Here is a 21934-nt window from a genome sequence, read left to right as displayed (position 1 = left end):
TAAGAAGATTTATGCCACATGCAGCACCTCCCAGTTCTGTTGCAGCCAGAGCCCTTGTCGCCACGGCAGGCCACTGCTGATCTGTGCCTCCACAGGAGACACTCAGACACTCAAAGGCAGGTCTGGCTTCGTCTCTCGTGGGGTCTTTGAGTCCTGGTGCACACAAGGTTTTATTTGAGCCCTCTGGGTGTCTCTGGTGGGTATGGAGTTTGATTCTAAACACGAATTCACCCCTCTTACAGTCTTGTTGGGGCTTCTCCTATGCCCTTGAATGTGGGATATCTTTCTTTGGTGGGATCCAACATTCTCCCATCAGTGGTTGTTCAGCAGTGAGTTGCAATTTTGGAGTTCTCACAAAAGAAAATGAACACATGTCCTTCTAGTCCACCACCTTGGGACATTATAAGTGAATCAGCAATACGTATACATGTATCCCCTCATTTTTGGATTTCCTTCCCATTTAGGGCACCACGGAGCATTGAGTAGACTTCCCTGTGCCATACAGTATGTTCTCATTAGTTATCTATTTTATACACAGTGGTGAATATATATCAATCCCAGTCTCCCATTTCAATCCACATCGCCCCACGCCTTGGTGTCCATATGTTTGTTCTCTATATCTGTGTCTCTATTTTTGCTTTGCAAATAGATTCATTTGTACCATTTCCCTAGATTCCACATACATGCATTGATTTACAATATTTGTTTTTCTCTTTCTGATTTACTTCACTCTGTATGACAATCTCTAAGTCCACCCATGTTTCTGCAAATGACACAATTTCATTCCTTTTGATAGCTGGGTAATACTCCATTGGGCTTCCCTGATAGCTTAGTTGGTGAAGAATCCACCTGCAATGCAGGAGACCCCAGTTCGATTCCTGGGTCAGGAAGATCCTCTGGAGAAGGGATAGGTTACCCATTCTAGTATTCTTGGACTTCCCTTGTGGCTCAGCTGGTAAAGAATCTGCCTGCAATGTGGGACAGCTGGTTCAATCCCTGGGTTAGGAAGATTCCCTGGAGAAGGGAAGGGCTACCCACTCCAGTATTCTGGCCTGGAGAATTCCATGGACTATATAGTCCATGGGGTTTCAAAGAACCGGGCATGACAGTGGCTTTCACTTAGCTGAGCAATATTCTCTTGTATATATGTGCCACATCTTCTTTATCTCCCCTCTGTTGGTGGACATTTAGGTTGCATCTATGACCTGGCTGTTGTAAAACCACTGCAATGAACATCAGGGTATATGTATCTTTTGGAATTATGATTTTCTCCAGGTGGATTGGCGCAGCCACTATGGAGAACAGTGTGGAAGTTCCTTAAAAAGCTAAAAATTGAACTACCCTAAGATCCAACAACCCTACTCCTGGGCATATACCCAGAGGAAACCATAATGCCAAAAGATATATGCATTCTAGTGTTTATTACAACACCATTTAAAATAGCCTCAGTCTCCTTTGAAGATTCTCTCAGTGACCTCTAAAAGTTGGAGCTCCCAGGCCTTGTCCTGGACTTCCTTTTCTTTGCTCTCTTTCTAAACATCTCCCCTCAGTTATCTCATTCATTTCCATGGCACTAAATGCAATTATATGCTACGTATGACTTCAACATCTCCAGTTGTGACCTGTCTCTTAATCCCCAGATGTTTACATCTAATTGTTTACCAGATGCCAGCATTTAACTGTCTCTAGGACATCTCAAATCTAGTCTGTTAAAAATGAAACTTTTGAGCTCTCAACCAGCAAAATGTGTCCTTCCGTTTACCCGTTCATGTAAGCTAGGAAGCTGGCAGTCATTCTACATACTTCTCTCTCTCTCTCCCCCAACTGTCATGCCCACTACCTGCCATATCCAACCAATCACTCTTTTCTATTTTTTTCTATCATATATAGTTCAAACTCATCCATCTCACCTACCCTGATTCCAGCTGCCGTTGTCTCTATTTAGAGCTACACATTGCCAGTCTGCTTCTGCACTAACCCCTCCAGTCTGCTCTCTAAATAACAGCCAGAGGCATCTTTTAAAAACAGAAGCCGGACTGTATTGCCTCTGCCGAGAACCTGTCATGCTTATCATACTGCGCTTCTTATCCGCGCTCCTCAGTCTCACGCTCTTTGCAGAATGACTCCTCAGCCGTGGTTCTGCCCGCATTCTTCAGCTGCTGCATCTGTTTCTTGAGCCCAGTGTTGAACTCAGTGCTATTTCGTTAGTTCAGCAAGTGTTTATTAAGCCCTTGAGTACCTGAACCAGGCTCTTGGTTAAATGATGTGGCTTCAACGATATCCGTATTGCTTCAGGGACAGCAGAGTTGGGGTTACAACAAATATGTTCCAAGTGCGATATGAGAAATGCAACTATGCCTGTGTGCTCAGATGGGTCTGACTCCTCAACCCTTTGGACTGTAGCCGGAAATGCAAACCCAGGGATAACTGGATTATTAGGGAGGCAGATGGAGATGGATGGATATCCAATCTCAACTTGGTCTGGTACTGGGGCTTGGGAAGTGGGTGATATTTTCTAGCAAAGTAGTTAAAAGCTCAGACCAGATGGACTTAGAGCCAGGGCAGGTGAGAGTGTTCTTGGCCAGGGTGGGGAAGAATTTGCTGGGTTTAGAGGTGCTTTAATATTTTAGTTAGAGAGTCTTTTTTTTTTTTTTTTTTTAAGTGAAATCAGCTGATACATTTGTACTTCTGTTAAAACTAAAGTGAGAACACCGGTTTTAGTTTCTTTGAATATGTTAATTCTGCTATACTAAGGGTGTTCTTTCCCTAAAAAGTTATTTCTAGCTAATTACCCTCACCAAGGAACTTAATCTGTCAGACTGTCGTGCTAATGTTCCTCACAATGGGGCTGCTTCAGTGAATAGAAACTGAGCTAATGGGGAAAATTAAGTACTTAGAGTTGATTATTTGGGGATTCTTTTCCTAGGTGATAAATATTATCTGTATCATCAAAAAATATCTTCAAGTCTGGTGCTTGGGTTTAAAGGAGGGAAAAGGGCCCCGGATTTTTCTTTTCAATTGAAGTATACTTGATTTACAGTGTCGTGTTAGTTTCTGGTGTACAGCACAGTGATCCAGTTTTATATATATATAGATGTATATATATATATATATATTCTTTTTCATGTTCTTTTCATTATGCTTTATTAGAGGATATTCAATATTGTTCCCTGTGCTATATGGTAGGACCTTGTTGTTTACTTTATATATAGTAGTTCATATCTGTTAATCCCAGACTCCTAATTTATCCCCCCCCACTCCCTTTTGGTAACCATAAATCTATTTTCTATGTCTGTGAGTCTGTTTCTGTTGCCACTAACTTTCTGATCAGAAGTCACTGAAACCACAGTTCTTAGTGCTTCCAAAATGTAATTGCTAGGGTTCATTGATGTGAGAGTTGGACTATAAAGAAAGCTGAGCATCAAAGAATTGTTGCTTTTGAACTGTGGTGTGGACTCTTGAGAGTCACTTGGACAGCAAGGAGATCCAACCAGTCCATCCTAAAGGAAATCAGTCCTGAAAATTCATTGGAAGGACTGGTGCTGAAGCTGAAACTCCAATACTTTGGCCACCTGATGTGAAGAACTGACTCATTGGAAAAGACCCTGATGCTGGGAAAGATTGAAGTCAGGAGGAAAAGGGAATGACAGAGGATGAGATAGTTGGGTGGCATCACTGACTCAATGGACATGAGTTTGAGTAAGCTCCGGGAGTTGGTGATGGACAGGGAGGCCTGGTGTGCTGCAGAGTCAGATATGAGTGAGTGACTCAACTGAACTGAACTGAAGGATTCATTTGATCTTTCCAACTTTCAGGGGGCAGAGAGCAATGTGAGCTAGGGTCAACATGAAAGGAAGGGCCAACTTCTAAGATTGTATCCTGTTAATAGTCAATCAAACTGTCATTTTCAATTTTATGTTTTCTGCTACATCAAAGCTATTTAGATAGAAACTTCAGAAAGAATATAATTTCTCAGGTTAGCCTGATACAACTTAGGTTTAAACTAAAGGGAGAAACTAAAACTCTCCAACAATAAAAAACTATATATAAAGTACAATGGTAGAGAATTTTAAAGAATGTGTTATGTATGATAAAGGGTATGGTGCAGATTATACGTGGGTGTATTTATGATTTGTATGTAAAATTTCATTATTTGGATGGTTCTGGTAGTTGATTAAAAGGTAAGTTATTTTCAGGTGTACAGTAATTACTTATTCTATGTAACTTTCTTCTCTTTAGTGGCATGACACACATCTTATTTGCCTTTGTGCACTCAGGGCCTAGAACAGGGCTTGGAATAAAGCAAGTTGTTGATGAACAAAAGCTCCTATGTTCAGTACCTCTTCCTATGTTCAGTACCTCTTCCTATGTAAGGAGATGGATGCACATTTAGCACAGAATGATTATCTTAATGTCCAATTCAGAAAGAAAATGGTGATGGCTTTAAGAAGCTTATTGCATCTTAGATGCATTATTTTGCTCTTAAAAAAATCCTTGCAGTTTACAAGATTTAAAAAATCTTGAAAATATTGCAAGTACAGTACCAGGATTCTATGACTTCAAATATCACTTTGTTCAACCTGTGAAGTCTTTCAAAATGTCTATTTTTTTGAAGCTTAATAAATTGTAGAGCTATCTGACAGGATCTATAAGCCCACAAACTATAATTCAAGTGGGTATTTTATAGGAATCATTGATAATAACTAAAAGAAGTTTGTCGAAAAAAGGGCTTCCCTGGTGACTCAGAGGTTAAAAGCATCTGCCTGCAATGCGGGAGACCCGTGTTCGATCCCTGAGTCAGGAAGATCCCCTGGAGAAGGAAATGGCAGCCCACCCCAGTATTCTTGCCTGGAGAATCCCATGGATGGAGGAGCCTGGTGGGCTACAGTCCATGGGGTTCTACAAGTCGGACACAACTGAGCAACATCACTTCTTCAAGTGAAGAAAGGGTTAAGGTATATTAGTAGCACAGTTTTTATGAACTTCTGTAGACCACTAGGTGCTCTTTTAAGAATTTAAAATTCATGAGTAAACAAAATGTATTTAAAACTTCTCTGATATATTGAAGTTTATAGTCTATGAGGAAGGTGGGGCAGGAAGGCAGACAATAAAAAAAATATCATGTACCATGTTTGAAGTCCATGTGTATATGCAATGGGTATAGAGAAGGTAAGAGGCAGAGTGGGTTGTAAGTTTCAATAAGATAGATTTGGCAGACCTCAATGAGAAAACGCCATTCAAATCAAGACTAAACGGAGATGAGGGAGTTAGCCTGGAGACCCTCTGGAAAAAATGCCTCTAGGCAGAAGAGCGAGCCATGCTAAGGCTGTAACCGTAAGCAGCTGGCATGTTCGAACCATGAGTAGGACAGTGTGGTAGAGTAAAATATTTGAAGTGATTTCTTAAACCAAGTGTGTGCAATAATTTTAAGGTATTTTTAAATAATAGGAAGTGTTATCTTTAAAGGTCCACAGAAATGGTCAGTCATTGACCCAAGATGACATTTACCTAGTGTCCAAGTTCGATCTCAGATCAAAATCCAACTGTCATCATAAGCTACAAGGATCAAAGAGTAACATTTCCTTGCTACACAGATGGAAATCTTCTTATTGCCACAGAGATGAACTCCCCACTATCAAATACACACAAACTACATCTCTACGCAGTGTGAGAGAGAAAAGAAAAGGAAGATTAGCTTGTCCAAGTATTGATATAAATGCAGTCAATAACTCTAGCTGTATTGTAAAAGGATGTTAACATCTCTACAGCACAAAAACATTAACAAATATTCTTCTTCCCAGAAAACAGCTAATGTCTTCCTAGAAAAAAAGATACACATAGGCTCCAAATTGTTCTTCAGGTGGGTATGAATGATCCACCATTATTTATACTTGCTCACAGCACTCCATTTGTCATCCATCTTTGAGCTGGAATTGTGAACATAAAAATAATCAACATTTTCCACCACCTGCAGAACATCATCTGTACTTTTAGCTCATTTCCTCAGTGCTTCCTGCAGGGGTTCCATCTGCTTTATATACCTTATTTCTCTACACGTGATTGAAGCTGCTTATGCTACCTGAGCTGCATACATAGCCAGCATAATGGAAGAACTCAAACCATCACAGCCCACCATGGTGAAATGGCCTTTATAGTTTTAGGGTCTAGGTTACAGAAGTGCTTTTAATACTCACACAAAATGTATTTGGGGAGAAAAGACATGACACCATAAATTTCTAATAATTTAAATTATCTCAGCAGGATCATAACCATTGAGAAAAACCTTCTAAACAAAACAATGGCTTATGAAATTAATGGTCTTTTTTAAACTTAACTACCTGCACAATTGATGAAATTTTTGTGTAGATCATCCTACAAATGACCAAAAAATGAAACAAAAACAACAACAAAAAAGTTATAGCCTACCATCATTAGAACCTAATTTGCATAACTTATTAATACTTCAGGTAAACTGTGTAAGAAACTGTTTTGTGACTTATGCAGTAAAGCACACACAGATCATGTAACGTGACCGACATTTCCTAGATTACTACTTCTGCAAATCTGGAATTCCTCTAACGTTTACCTGAAATAAGGTACCTGTTAGTTGCTTGTTTTGATATGAAGTATTTCTAATTTATGCCCAACATCCAAATTAAGAATATAACATCAAATATCCGTAATCCTATTCCCCTTGGCATGTTCCATATTTTAGAGGAAAAGCTTCCAGCTATTCCCTGTTGAGTATGATGTTAGCTGTGTGCTTGTTGTATATGACTTTGGAGAGAGGGTTTTAAAAATATGTCAGGAGTCACCTGGTGGCCCAGTGGTTAAGAATCTGCCTGCCAGTGCGAGGGACACCGGTTGATCCCTGATCAGGGAAGATCCCACATGCCACGGTGCAAGTAGAGCCTGTGATCCACAACAGGAAAAGGCACCATAATGAGAAGCCCATGCCCCACAGCTGGAGAAAGCCTGTGTGCCGTAGTGAGGACGCAGTGCCGCCAAAAGAATAATAAAATAAAAAATAGCTACCCAGAAACCTAAATAGCTACTTGCACATGACTTAGCAACAGGACAGCTGTTAAAAAATTTAAAAATGAAAATGTCACAATATAAGTGAATCTTCTCTCTCTGAAGCTTTCCAGCACCCACACCATGAGGATCTGCCAGACCTTTCAACCCATACACAGTTGTTACGACTGCAATCTTATACTTCACTATCCCAGACCCTTCAATTTCCAATCAATTAGGATCCCATTTACTGAACTCTTTTGTCCCCAAGATATTTGGCCTGAGTTGTAAGATGAGTAACGTTGCTGTTACCACCATCGTCATATGGCTCATCCCTATTAAATTAACCTTCTTGATTCACTGAAAATACCTTGTCCTCTGGTCCCTTCATGGCTTTCCAAAGCTTTCCATGTGAGCTCTCAGGACCCTGTGCATAGATCTGTTTCAGCACCTGTTTGCAATTTGTAATTTCAAGCTTAATGTTTTCTCTCCTCCTCTGCACTACAAGCTTGTTGAGGTCAGGACCTCAGGTCTCTTTTATCCTTGTGCTTCCAGAACGTAGCATGGTGCTAAAATATAAAAAACTGAGTAGTGATTTATGAATGTGTGCATGATTGAATTGTATTACTGCTTTATGACATTTTTTCCTGATGTAATAGCATATATTATTGTCATTTAAAATAACACTTAAAAAGTTTAAAATAATGTCTATATATTCCTCTGCTACCTGAAAATTAATGGGATGATGTGGGGAACGCAACAAAAGTTTTGACATGTCACCAAGCATATCACCACGAGGTTAAAGATACGGTAGTGAAAAGAGCATTAAATGCCAGAATTAGGGGACAAAGTTTCCATTATTTTGCTACTAACTCTTTGTATTCATATTGTTAAGCCACTTACTTCCGACACTTGACTTCTTTTTTTTTTTAATTGAAGTACAGTTGATTTACAATTTTGTGGTTAATTTTAGGTGTATAGCAAAATGATATTCATATATATATATATATGAATATATACATATATGGGCTTCCCAAGTGGCTTAGTGGTAAAGAACCCACCTGCCAGTACAGGAGATACAGGAGACGTGGGTTTGATCCCTGGGTCAGGAAGATCCCCTGGAGAAGGGAATGGCTACCCACTCCAATATTCTTGCCTAGAGAATCCCATGGGCAGAGGAGCCTGGTGGGCTACAGTCCACAGGTTCACAATTTGAATATATACACATATAAAAAAATATATATATGCATATAGGGCTTCCTATATGCATATAAAAATATATATGTATATATACATATATACTGCTTGCCAATGCAGGAGACATAAGAGATGTGAGTTTGATACCTGGCTTGGGAAGATCTCCTGGAGGAGGGCATGGCAACCCATGCCAGTATTTTTGCCTGGAGAATCCCACGGACAGAGGAGCCTGGTGGGCTACAGTCCTGGTGGGCTACAGTCCATAGTGTTGAAAAGAGTCAGACATGACTGAAGAGATTTAGCACACATGCACACACACATATATAAATATATATATACCTTTTTAGATTATCTTCCATTATTGTTATAAGATATTGAATAGAGTTCCCTGTGCTACAGAGTATATCTCTGTTGTCTATATTATATATATTAGCGTATCTGTTAATCCAGTACTCCCAGTTTATTCCTTCATCTTTTTCCCCTTTGGTAGCCATAGGTTTGTTTTCTGTCTTGATGAGTCTGTTTCTGTTTATAAATAAGTTCATTTGTATTACTTTTTTAGATTCCACATATAAGTTATATCATATGATATTTGTCTTTGACACTCCACACAGTATGATAATTTCTAGGCCCATCTGTGTTGCTGCAGATGGCAATATTTCGTTCTCTTTATGGTTAAGTAATATCCCACTGTCTGAGTGTATACACACACAATATAGACACACGTCTTCTTTATCCATTCATCTGTTGATGGACATTTAGTTCGTTTCCATGTCCTGGCTTTTGTAAATAGCGCTGCTGTGAGTATTGAGTTACATGTGTCTTTTTGAATTAGACTTTTTATCTCTTCTGGATATATGTGCAGGAGTAGGATCGTAGGATCTTGTGGTAGCTCTATTACATTCACTTTCTTAATCTCTAATAGAAGAGAGTCAAAATGGATACTCTCTAAAATGCCATTATATTGATACTATGTAGAGATCAAAATTTTTCATATGAGAACATGGTTTCCTTTGAATGGTAAGTCTCTTTCCTTGGCTATGTTCTACTATAAGCCTACAAACATTTCTTATTAATTCAGTTCTTATTAATGCTATAGCATTTCATTGGAGAGCCTTGCTCGTATTTTCTTCATGGCTGAAGTTCAATTGTTGATTTACTGAATCAGGATAATAGCTATCAAGACTTTGTGCCCAAAGAAAGCCACAGACTAATTTATCAGATGCAGTTTATGAGATAGAGGAGAACTTTAAGGTAATTTATAATATAATATTCCCTATTTTTAGAGATCATTTCAGAGTTAATATGAGTAAAGTTATGAAAATCTCTCATTAACAAATTGGTCCCTAATCAAAACCATGATACTGTTTGAAAATCAGAAACACTTAGATGCAATTGCAGATGTATAGGAGACAATTTTTTTTTCTACTGGATTTAGCTCAGATTGGACTTTAATTAAAATGTTCTGTATAAACACCTGCTCTGTACTGTGAACTTCAGATTACAGATGGATAACATGGAAAAGAGTCAAACAACAATTAAACACATGATGGGGAAGCTGGTTATATTCTAGAAGGAATAATTCTTTGCTTTTTTCACTGGTCATTGTTGAGCTTTATCAACCCATGGTCATAACTCCAGCCGTATGAAGAACTGAGTCCACATGAAGTGAGTTACTTGAGAATTACAGTTAGTTAGGATAAGGAATTCCCTGGTGACTCAGACAGTAAAGCTTCTGCCTACAATGTGGGAGACCTGGGTTCGATCCCTGGGTCAGGAGGATCCTCTGGAGAAGGAAATAGCAACCCACTCCAGTACTTTGTCTGGAAAATCCCATGGGATGGAGGAACATGGGAGGGTACAGTCCATGGGGTCGGTCGCAAAGAGTCAGACATGACTGAACGACTTCACTTTCTTTCACTTAGGATAAGGATATGGGGGTCACCGATAGAGGTAGCAGAGGGACCTTTCTAACATACATGTGTCAACATCACTAAGCAGAGTCATCCTGAAGACCCTGTAATTGCCAAGGAGAGGAATGTGTCCATAGTATGTTTCATATGTGCCCCAGTTTTGAACATATTATTCAATTCACTATATTTAAAACAATATACAATGTTACAGTTTTTAAATTTGTAATTACACAATGAGATAGATACTAAGGACTCAGTAATCACAAAGGCCATTTTCATAACACACTAATCCAAAAAGAGTATTTGAGACACACTAGTTTTTCAATTGCTTCTTCATGAAAACGGAACAGTGGCAGAAATTTAGAAGTTTCCATGCACAGTGGTTTCTATTTGCATTACATACGTATTCTGATAATACATACTGTCTAAACACACTGTGAATATGGGAATAAGATTTTCGATTTTTCCACCTATGATACTGGCAAAAAAAAAATCTACACAGCATAACTTTCTTCTAGATGCTTGATATCTGCAAAATTGTAATATCCATTTGTCATTTAAGATTTAACAGCTCCAAAGGAGCCATGCAACATGTAATGCACAAGCATTAAAAAATAACTTGCAAGATGCATCAACAGTAATTGTTTTGTGCTATCAAAATAGAGCTTATATATTACCTTTTATAATGCCATGACACTATAAAAAGTTTTAAATCTTTATAAAGATATACTATTGTCAAGCCCTTCTGAAGTATAATTTTACTGAAGCAAACAATAGTGTGTCAAAAATAAGTTAAAGCAAAGTACTTTCACTTGCTTCAAACCTTCCAAAGCCAGTGGCTTTCCATCTAACTGTAAGATCACCATCCCCTCATCCTCATTACATTCCTGCCTTCGACTTCTGCCGCTCCCCCCTTCCTCACTCACCAGTCTCCTTGAATACCTAAATAACATCAGAAATATTCTTGAATTAGAATATTTTCATTCCCTCTGTCTTGTTTTCCCCAGACATCAACACGGCTTGCTGAACAGCTACCTTATTTATTCAAATGTCACTTTTTCAGGGCTTTATGGTTTCTTCTGTGTTTACAAATGCAGTCCCCATCATGCGTGCACGTGTGCATGTGTGCTCAGGTCATGCCCTACTCTTTGGGACCCCATAGACAGTAACCCTCCAGTTTCCCCTCTCCATGGAATTGAGCAGGCAAGAATACTGGAGTGGGTTGCCATTTCCTTCTCCAGGGGACAGTCCTGATACGCACAGCCTACCCTTCCCTTCTCAATCAGTTTTTCTCCTCATCATTATCACTGGCGAATAGTGGTGATGAAATATGTAGAAGAATACATATATATGTATATGTGCTGTGTGCTGTGCTAAGTCACTTCAGTTGTGTCTGACTCTGCAACCCTATGGACTGTAGCCTGCCTGGATCTTCTGTCCATGGGATTCTCCAGGCAAAAATACTGGAGTAGATTGCTGTGCCCTCCTCCAGGGGATCTTCCTGACTGAGGGATCAAACCCACGTCTCCTAAGTCTGCTGCACTGGCAGGCAGGTTCTTTACCGCTTGCACCACCTGGGAAGTGGTGCGTATGTATATGTAATATATATAAATAATGTATGTATATAATATATATGCATATATATTGGAGGAGGAAATGGCAACCCACTCCAGTATTCTTGCCTAGAGAATCCTGTGGACAGAGGAGCCTGGTGGGCTGCTGTAAATGGGGTCGCACAGAGTCAGACATGACTGAAGCGACTTAGCATGCATGCATGCATTGGAGAAGGGAATGACAACCCACTATAGAATTCTTGCCTGGAGAATCCGAGACAGAGGAGCCTGGTAGGCTGCCATCTATGGGGTCACACAGAGTTGGACACGACTGAAGCGACTTAGCAGCAGCATGCATATATATGCATATGTATTCTTTTAATTTTGCTTATTATCTGTTTTCTTTACCCTACTAGAATGTAAGAATGTAAATTGCAAAAAATTTACGAATGCTTTTTTTTTTTTTTTTGCTGCGTTTTCTTTGCTGCCTAGATCTAGTATTTGTCATATAATAGTTACATGATATTGGAGAAGGAAATGGCAATCCACTCCAGTGTTCTTGCCTGGAGAATCCCAGGGACGGTGGAGCCTGGTGGGCTGCTGTCTATGGGGTTGCACAGAGTCGGACACGACTGAGGCGACTTAGCAGCAGGTACATGATAATATTTGCTGAATGAATGAGTAGCCTATAAAACAAATATAAAGGTATGATGTACAGGGTTTTGATGATGAAGTATGTGGGCTGACATGGCTGGAACTAAAATTTAGAGTCAAGAAGTCACCAGGACCAAAATGTTAGAACACTTGGTTCTCATAAGTGTTAGGACACTGCTACAGGACAAGGCTCTTGGTAAAGATTCATTTTAAAAAAAGAAAGAAAGGAAGAAAAGAAGGGAGAAAGGAAAAAGTAAGTGGTGATAAACATCTGAGAATTCTGTGCCACAGACTGATTGTAGCAGAAAAGAGATAGAAGTTACCTAATTCAATTAATGGATTTTTAATTATGTGAAGGTAAGTCTGCAGGTCTGTACGTAAATGAGTTTGTTTTCAGAGTCATGTCAGAAAGTGACAGAAATACCAAAATATATTGTGGCTTTTCTTGCCATATCAGAGTAGTTCAAAGAAGACAGTTCTGATCAGCCCAAAGATAAGCCTGGAAAATTAATTATCCCGTAGAAAATGACTACAAGGACACCATAACTGAACTTCTTTTAACTGATTTAAGAATAGCAAGCTGGAAAGTCATCTGATAAAGAGGCATGTTGTAATAGCTGAAGGGAAATTCTGGCTCAGAGGGGTGAAGTGGCCTGTCTACAGTCTCTTGGGGTAGTCTCCACAGAACTTGAACTAAAGTGATTTTAAAAGTTCCTGTTGTTGTTGTGTCACTAAGTCGTGTCCAACTCTTTGCAACCCCATGGACTGTGGCATGCCATGTTCCCCTGTCCTTCACTATCTCCTGAAATTTGCTCAAGTTCATGTACATTGATTCAGTGATGCTATCTAACCATCTCATCCTCTGCTGTCCTCTTTACTGCCTGCCCTCAATCTTTCCCAGCATCAGGGTCTTTTCCAGCGAGTCAGCTCTTTGCATCAGGTGGTCAAGGTATTGGAGCTTCAACTTCAGCATTAGTCCTTCCAATGAATATTCAGGGTTGATTTTCTTTAGGATTGACTGGTTTGATCTCCTTGCTGTCCAAGGGCTCAAGAGTCTTCTCTAGAATCACAGTTTCAAAGCATGAGTTCTTTGGCATTCAGCCTTCTTTATGTTCCAACTCTCACATCTCTACATGACTACTGGGAAAAACTATAGCTTTGATTATACAGACCTTTGTCAGGAAAGTGATGTCTCTGCTTTCTAATATGCTGTCTAGATTTATCATAACTGTACTTCCAAGGAGCATGTGTCTTTCAATTTCATTGCTGAAGTCACCATCCTCAGTGATTTTGGAGCCCAAGAAAATAAAATGTCACTGCTTCTACTTTTTCCCCTATTATTTTCAGATCAAATGTTTGTATTCTATTTATTTTTATTGGTTCATTCTTCTAGTCAACTAATGTTTTTGAATTCCTGTGCTCAGTTGCTATGTTGTGTCCAACTCTGTGACCCCATGGACAGTAGCCCACCAGACTCAGACTCTGTCCATGGGATTCCTAGGCAAGAATACTGGAGTGGGTTGCCATTTCCTTCTCCAATGGATTTGAAGCCATACTATGTGCCAATTATCACTGTAAGCTTGGTGCATATAGCAATGAAAAGAATCCCTGCTTTCTTTCCTTCTCATGGAGGCAGTCAGATATTTTAAAAAATAATTTAAATGTGCCCTAAGATAGAGATAAATGCTATGGGTAAAAACAAAGCTGAGCAGGTAGATGGAGAGCAGCTGTGGTGGGGGTGGGACTCAGGGAAGGAAACATCATCAGTGGAGCTCAGAGCTGGAGAAGGAGGGGGTCAGAGGAGGTCTGAGCAAAGATGGCTGTAGACGCAGGAAAGAGCCAGTGCGAGTCTCCAAGGAGGGGCCTGCCTGACCTGTTTGAGGAGCGCAAAGGAGGTCTGCGTGATCAGAGCCAAAGGAACAAGCGGTAGGGCTGCAAGGAAGAGCCAGACCTCCGCCAGCCTTTGGCTACTCTAAGAAATGGACTTTGTGAATAAGACCAGATACCGTGTAAGGACTCGCAGCTGTCAGAAGCTGACTTGTACTTGAAATCAGCAAGGCTGTTTGTTGAAGGTAGACATGAAGGGACAAGGTCGGGAAGAGGGGACCGGTTAAAGGTCATTGTGGGATGTGCAAGCGAGGGGCCCAGGCTTGGACCACAGCAGTCGTGGGTGCGGGGTGAGGAGTGCCCAGATTCTGAATAATGACTGAAGGTGGAGCACGTGGACATCACTGACAGGGTGCAGGAGGCGGCGGAAGAAGGGGGCTTTTCTCCCAGAACTGGAAGAATGGAGCTCCCATCTCCTGAAATAGGAAGACCACAAGAGGGGCAAGTTCAGGATGTTTCTCTCAATCTAAAGCTCTCTGCCTGTCTCTTTTTGACTCTGTGTGTGTCTCTTACTGTCTTCCTTTGTAATTTATCCCTCGGCTGTTGAAAGACTGGATTGTGTGATGTATACAGTTTTCCACAACGTGGATGTTGCTGTTTCCATTTGGTGCCATTTAACATCTACCCCTTCCCCTCTGTTTTCTAGAAATTGGCAGGTAGGTCTATAAACTTGGTGAAATTCATGTCTGAGTTTTATCCGCACCTCTCCACCTGTAGTGCGGTACACCTGCCCCCACCTCCAGAGCCCCAGGGACACATCTCTGGTTTCACTTGTTGGTTATATTTGCAGCCATGAATAATCCTTCTTAGACCCTACTAACTTGTTAGAACTTACCAAATGATGACACTCTTATAATTTGGCCTTCGTTTATGGGCTGAAATATTTCCACAAAAGGAGTATTTAGTTACTTTAAGATTCATATAACTAAGGTAGACTAAATGCTGGATTCTTTGCCTTTATTTACCAGTTTTCAAAATAATGAATTAGTTACATAACACATTCCAAAATTTAAACATTTCATTTTTGTGAACTCATGGGATTAAATATATTTGATGTATTTTAATTTATTGCAGGAAATTCTTATTGATGTTAATTTTTTTTTTTTTTTTTTGGCCTTGGAGAATTTTTGTACCACACTTTGTCTCCAATAGTTTGTTTCTGAAGTGACAGCTTGTTCCAGACTCCTCTTAGCCATCTCCAGTCCTGGAATCGGACATTTCTCTAGGATCCTTGTTTTCTCTTAATGGAAAATGGTATTGAGTGATGACAACTGTTGCCAGAAGTTGGTCGTTGTTTGGAGAGTTTTTTCAGTGGAAAGAACTAGGGCATATTTTTAAAAAGATAACATCATCATCATAGGTTCATAGTGATGCTTCTAATTCAAATGCATAACTTTGTAGGATTTTAATTTAATCTCATTAATCTTCTAGATGCTTCTCCTTTTCACATATTGAAATTTTCAGGGTTCAAAACACCAAGATAATTACTGATTTGCATCATTCCACATGTATAGAGCATTTCAATAACAGAGCAGGCAGTGTCTAATTTTACCTGAAAGGTCAGGGTGAGAAGAACATTTGTTGACAAAATGAAGATGCATATTCTGAAAACAGCAAACAAAGCTCCAGAGGCTAGAGAGCACGTAGCTCATTTAGGAGGTAGTAGAGATTGTTTTACAGGAGGAATGAAGAGTTACAGTGTTGGGAAGGCATTGGAACACAGTAGCCTTATGTCCAATGCTGCAGGTTTTAAAGCATCCCACCAGATACTCAGGCTGTTTGTTTTAAGACGATAGCTTGTGTTTGTTTTTAATAAAAGAAATATTACTTTGTCAATATACACAGAACTTAGGTGTGAGGAGCATTATTTTAACGATTACTATCCTTAAAGATTAACCCAAAGATTGAAGGCAGGAGGAGAAGGGGACGGCAGAGGATGAGATGGTTGGATGGCATCACCGACTCAATGGACATGAGTTTGAGCACGCTCCAGAAGCTGGTGATGGACAGGGAAGCCTGGCGTGCTGCAGTCCATGGGGTCGCAAAGAGTCAGACACGACCGAGCGACTGAACTGAACTGAATCCTTAACTCTGTTCTATATCTGTTCATAGAAACCAACCAGTGAAAAGTGCAGCTCCGTTATTTTCTGACTTTTGAAGATGCACTTCATAGTAATGACCCATCGTCCTGCCCTTTTTCTCCCCACAGAGGACAAAGTATGGACCATCGTGTCTCACGATTTGCAGATGCAGACGACGGTGGTGGGCTACAACCCAGAAAAATACTCGGTAACGCAGCTCATATACAGCGCCTCCATGGACCAGATCAGCGCCATCACCAGCAGCGCCGAGTACTGTGAGCAGTATGTCTCCTATTTCTGCAAGATGTCGAGGTTGTTGAACACCCCAGGTAGGCTGAAAATGGAGTGTTACTTTTAATTACTATCTCGGCTGGTGTTTGGAATTACCGAAACAATCCAACAGGTGTGGCTTATTATCTGAACAGTCCAGTCTTCAAAATGCAGGCAGCTGTGAAAGAATAAACCCACTTGGTTTGTTTTCTGGAGAAGGAAGTTAAGAACATACAGTTTTTGTTATTTAAAAAATCCATTGTTTCTTAGAGTTTTTCAGTTTTATATGCATACATGTATGTGTGTGAATGCTTCTAGTGCATAATTACCAGTATTTGCTTTGGGCAAAAGTTTGTGAGAGTTCCTTGTGAACTTTCAAGTAATTCCCTTTGAGTTCTTCAGCTGTCTGTAATGTACAGATGAGAGAATTCCAAAGGCTGTCTGCAGGTAAATAGCATATAGAATAGTGACAGAATTTAGAGCTCTTCATTGTCTGTAGTCATTTAATAGCATCTGTTGGTCTCAGGAAGTCTGCCTTTGTTGCTGTTGTTGTTTGCTTATTTGTATTTTTTTCCATGATGGCTTATTTTAACAATGCTTAAGGATTTGTATGTGTGTGTTGGGGCTAAAGAAAATTGGAGAATTTATAAAGGATGTATTGGAAATATCTTTACCACAAAAGACATATACTTTGGGATTCTTGGCAGTAAATTCAATATGTTGACAGCAACCTAATCTCCCCATCTATAGTATAAAATAGTAGAAATAAAGCATATGCTTTGAGTCAGAGAAACAGGCTCACACTTTTCATCCTGGCTTCGTGACTTTGGGGTTCACTGAACCCCTCTGCCTCAGTTTCCAATGTCTTTCAGTCAAATAGGGATCCTATTTCAGAGTGATTGTGAAAATTTAATGAGATCATGTACTCAGGGCTTATTATAAGTCTTAATGCACTTAAGGACTTAATAAATAGCAAATAGTATATTGATTATTTTTAAATTATTAAACAAGTTTGGAAGTGGCATTATGTCAGAAACCAATGGGCTGTTTTATGCCCTAAATCATTGTTGTATTGGGCCAGTGTTGCAGGGAGTTGCTTAAAGAGAATAATTATAAGCAGAACTGTATATACTGTTTTGAAGATTATAGTGCTTTTATGTATAAAGCCTTGTACTCACATTACAGACAAGTATAACCTAGGAATTGTAAGAAAGTAAAATCTGTAAAATATGAAAAGGATTGGTTCAGACAATTAGTGCTTCTGCTATTTAGAGAAAGAAGACTTGACGGAGGCTGCGATGTTGAAGTGATGCTTTATTAAAGATGTTGAAAGGCAATTTGTGGTGGGTAAACAAGAGTCAGGAAGACAGAATATGAAAGACCCTTCAGCCCATGGTGAGAAGTGGTTTAGCAGAAGCAGAGTTCATGTCGAAGAGCAGAAAGAAATAAGATTGAAAGTAAAAATGGGAGATACCGTGAAGGAAACTGAATGCAATGCTGGCAATTTTCCCTGATGGCCTGGACTTCTCAGGTTTTAGCATGCATGCAAATAACCAGGAGGGATTAATAAGATACAAATGGCAGGGCTCCATTCCCTGAAATTCCGACTCAATAGGTGTCAGGTGGGCTCCAGAATTTTCACTTGTACTAAGTGCTATGGACTGAATTGTGTCACCCAACATTCACATGTTGATATCCTAATCCCTAATATGACTATATTCGAGATAGGGCTTTTAGGAGATAAAAAAGATTATATGAGGTTTTAAGACTGGGTTCCTAATCTGATTGGACTGGTGGTTTATAAAAAGAGGAAGAGCCAAGAAGAGAGTTCTCACCAGAAACCAAACTGGCAGCACCTTGATCTTACACCTACAGCCTCCAGAAGTGCAGGAAAATAAATGTCGATTTTTTGAAGCCAATGATTTGCTGGTATTTTGCTATAGCAGATGAGCAGACTAGTACAGTGAATTCCCAGGTGGTGGTGAAACAGCCGATCCAGAGACCACTCTAAGAACCATGACTGTGAGTCATGAAACCCCTTTAAATTCCTACAACTGTTTTTCTATCTACCTTCACCTGTCACAGTCTTTTATTTATTATTATTATTATTTTTAACTGAATCCTGCTTCCAGTGCTGGGAAATGTCAACCAAGGACTGAGAAAACCCAGGGCACTGGGCACAATGAATGAGTCCCATCAGCTTGTCTGCACTCAGTTTCACGAGGGAGAGTGCCTTGTTGAAGTTCATTCCAAAGACTCCAGTCCTGGAAGGGACAGAGCTGAGGGAAAACTGCTAACTAAGACATCCTGGAATGTGAAGTCAAGTGGGCCTTAGAAAGCATCACTATGAACAAAGCTAGCGGAGGTGATGGAATTCCAGTTGAGCTGTTTCAAATCCTGAAAGATGATGCTGTGAAAGTGCTGCACTCAATATGCCAGCAAATTTGGAAAATTCAGCAGTGGCCACAGGACTGAAAAAGGTCAGTTTTCATCCCAACCCCAAAGAAAGGCAATGCCAAAGAATGCTCAAACTACTGCACAATTGCACTCATCTCACACGCTAGTAATGCTCAAAATTCTCCAAGCCAAGCTTCAGCAATACGTGAACCATGAACTTCCAGATGTTCAAGCTGGTTTTAGAAAAGACAGAGGAACCAGAGATCAAATTGCCAACATCCACTGGATCATGGAAAAAGCAAGAGAGTTCCAGAAAAACATCTATTTCTGCTTTATTGACTATGCCAAAGCCTTTGACTGTGTGGATCAGAATAAACTGTGGAAAATTCTGAAAGAGATGGGAATACCAGACCACCTGACTTGCCTCTTGAGAAACCTATATGCAGGTCAGGAAACAACAGTTAGAACTAGACATGGAACAACAGACTGGTTCCAAATACGAAAAGGAGTACGTCAAGGCTGTATATTGTCACCCTGCTTATTTAACTTATATGCAGAGTACATCATGAGAAACGCTGGGCTGGAAGAAGCACAAGCTGGAATCAAGATTGCCAGGAGAAATATCAATAACCTCAGATACGCAGATGACACCACCCTGATGGCAGAAAGTGAAGTGGAACTAAAAGCCTCTTGATGAAAGTGAAAGTGGAGAGTGAAAAAGTTGGCTCAAAGCTCAACATTCAGAAAACAAAGATCATGGCATCCAGTCCTGTCACTTCATGGGAAATAGATGGGGAAACAGTGGAAACAGTGTCAGACTTTATTTTTTGAGGCTCCAAAATCACTGCAGATGGTGATTGCAGCCATGAAATTAAAAGACATTTACTCCTTGGAAGGAAACTTATGACCAACCTAGATAGCATATTGAAAAGCAGAGACATTACTTTGCCAACAAAGGTCCGTCTAGTCAAGGCTATGGTTTTTCCTGTGGTCATGTATGGATGTGAGAGTTGGACTGTGAAGAAGGCTGATCACCAAAGAACTGATGTTTTTGAACTGTGGTGTTGGGGAAGACTCTTGAGAGTCCCTTGGACTGCAAGGAGATCCAACCAGTCCATTCTGAAGGAGATCAGCCCCAGGATCTTTGGAAGGAATGATGCTAAAGCTGAAACTCCAGTACTTTGGCCACCTCATGTGAAAAGTTGACTCATTAGAAAAGACTCTGATGCTGGGAAGGATTGGGGGCAGGAGGAGAAGGGAATGACAGAGGATGAGATGGCTGGATGGCATCACTGACTCTATGGACGTGAGTCTGAGTGAACTCTGGGACTTGGTGTTGGACAGGGAGGCCTGGCGTGCTGGGATTCATGGGGTCGCAAAGAGTCAGACACAGCTGAGTGGCTGAACTGAACTGAAGAGTTCAGTTCAGGTAGCATGGGAATTGGGCTGGAGTTAAGGGAAGAAGTGTACTTTTAGAGCCTCTGGCCTTATAGTTCCTTCCTTCCCTTCCCCTAGCCACCAAGAAGCCTCTCACACTTATTACCCTCCTTTTGAAAACACAGAATGTCCAAGACCATCAGGAAACATGGGCTAAATCTGCCTTTAAGCACCACTTCAGGTATGTTTTCTAATAATAAGCTAAACACACTTCTCTTCAACCTTCATACACCTTTTCAGAAGAACTACCAAATTGAAATAAGGAATGAATTGTAAATCTGCACAGTAAGCACACTATTTTCTTTGTGTTTCCAAACATTTGCAGATTGTACTTTATAAACTATACCTTGAAAATAATATTATCATATGCTTCTTGCCTTAGGGGATACCCTCCATGTATCAGATTTTACTCACATAGAATTGGTAGTTAATACATGTTTGCTGACTGGACTGAAATGAAAATTACATTGTTTTAAGTATTACTTCATCCAATATTCAGGCAGTTGTTTTTAAATAAGTATGAGCATCGGAGTTTTCGGGTTGCTCATCACAATGGTGATTCCAATGATTTTGACTCAGTAGAACTTGGTCAGGGCACAGAAATGTCTGCTTTTAACAAATATCCATGGGTCATTCTGTAAACTCTGTATTGAAAAATGCCGTCTTTAATTTATGGCATGAGGATAAAATTTGGATTTTAAGGTGTTAGTCCTCTGTGTGGAAGAAGATTAAAAGGAATATTAGAACTGTCTGACCAATGGAAATAAAATGGCATACCTAACTACCTGTTCCTCCAGCTAGAATAAATTGGCATAGTGGCAGTTTAAAAATCCTTTTCATAGACTAAATGTTGTAAAGTCAATTTCAGCCTACTCTTCTTAGTCATTTTTCACATCCCAATTTCTATTTTCCAGGCTAATTAATCAGTAGACAGCTGAGTCAAGGAAAAGAAGTGGTTGATATAGCAAGTTTTCCTGTGTTACTGTATTCTGCATATGTCCAAGTATAAAAGAACACAATTTAATACAAATCTTTAATTTGCTATTTTAAGGAGCTGATGTTTGCTGTAATTGGTTTTTTCCTTCCTTCCTGGTAACATTCCATTTTAAGTATCCATTTACTTGTTCTTAACTAAGGCTGAATTATATTGGAACTTCTGCAGTAGTACTTGTGACATCTGTCTGAATACAAAGCATATTCATTATAGTCGAGGCAGTTAAAATGAATATCAAATGGGTTTGTAATAGCTTTGCACTTAAAATGTTATTCTTGGTTTGAAGAGCCTTTTCCTCAAGTGTTCATCTGGGGCTCTATAATTTCTAGTGATATTTATGACAAACAGTTGATTTTGTATGTATATGGACCTCAATTTAATTTTGATACATGTTTGGTTGTATCTAACCATTAGCTAACAAGTGTAGATTTACTCATTAATGGTCTTTCACAACTTTTACAAGAATACTAATATATGACTTGTCATGTTATCACTTCTTTCTATTACTACAGAAATTTTAAAAAGAACTTTAAAGTA

At 39.7% G+C, this 21934-nt stretch overlaps 1 protein-coding gene across 7 annotated transcripts in view; it reads left to right on the top strand.

Annotated features, from left to right (window-relative positions):
• Window positions 1-21934, top strand: part of CNTNAP2 (contactin associated protein 2) — a 2322173-nt gene that overhangs the window by 1553062 nt on the left and 747177 nt on the right. For 5 of the 7 annotated variants that reach the window (XM_086398240.1, XM_086398242.1, XM_086398243.1 and 2 more), the window contains one exon: window positions 16428-16628. In XM_086398240.1, coding sequence (XP_086254366.1) covers window positions 16428-16628 — 201 coding nt within the window. Of the gene's footprint in view, window positions 1-14122; window positions 14404-16427; window positions 16629-21934 lie in introns of those variants that run through there. The other 2 variants (XM_086398246.1, XM_086398245.1) reach the window with 2 other exon arrangements.

This window comes from Bos grunniens, chromosome 4 (assembly GCF_055505025.1).
Source record: "Bos grunniens cultivar Pamir isolate PY7600 chromosome 4, Bosgru_T2T1.0, whole genome shotgun sequence".
In the NCBI taxonomy this organism is placed as follows: Eukaryota; Metazoa; Chordata; class Mammalia; order Artiodactyla; family Bovidae; genus Bos; species Bos grunniens.
Note: the sequence above shows the minus strand (reverse complement) of the source record. Positions and strands in the feature narration are given on the sequence as shown.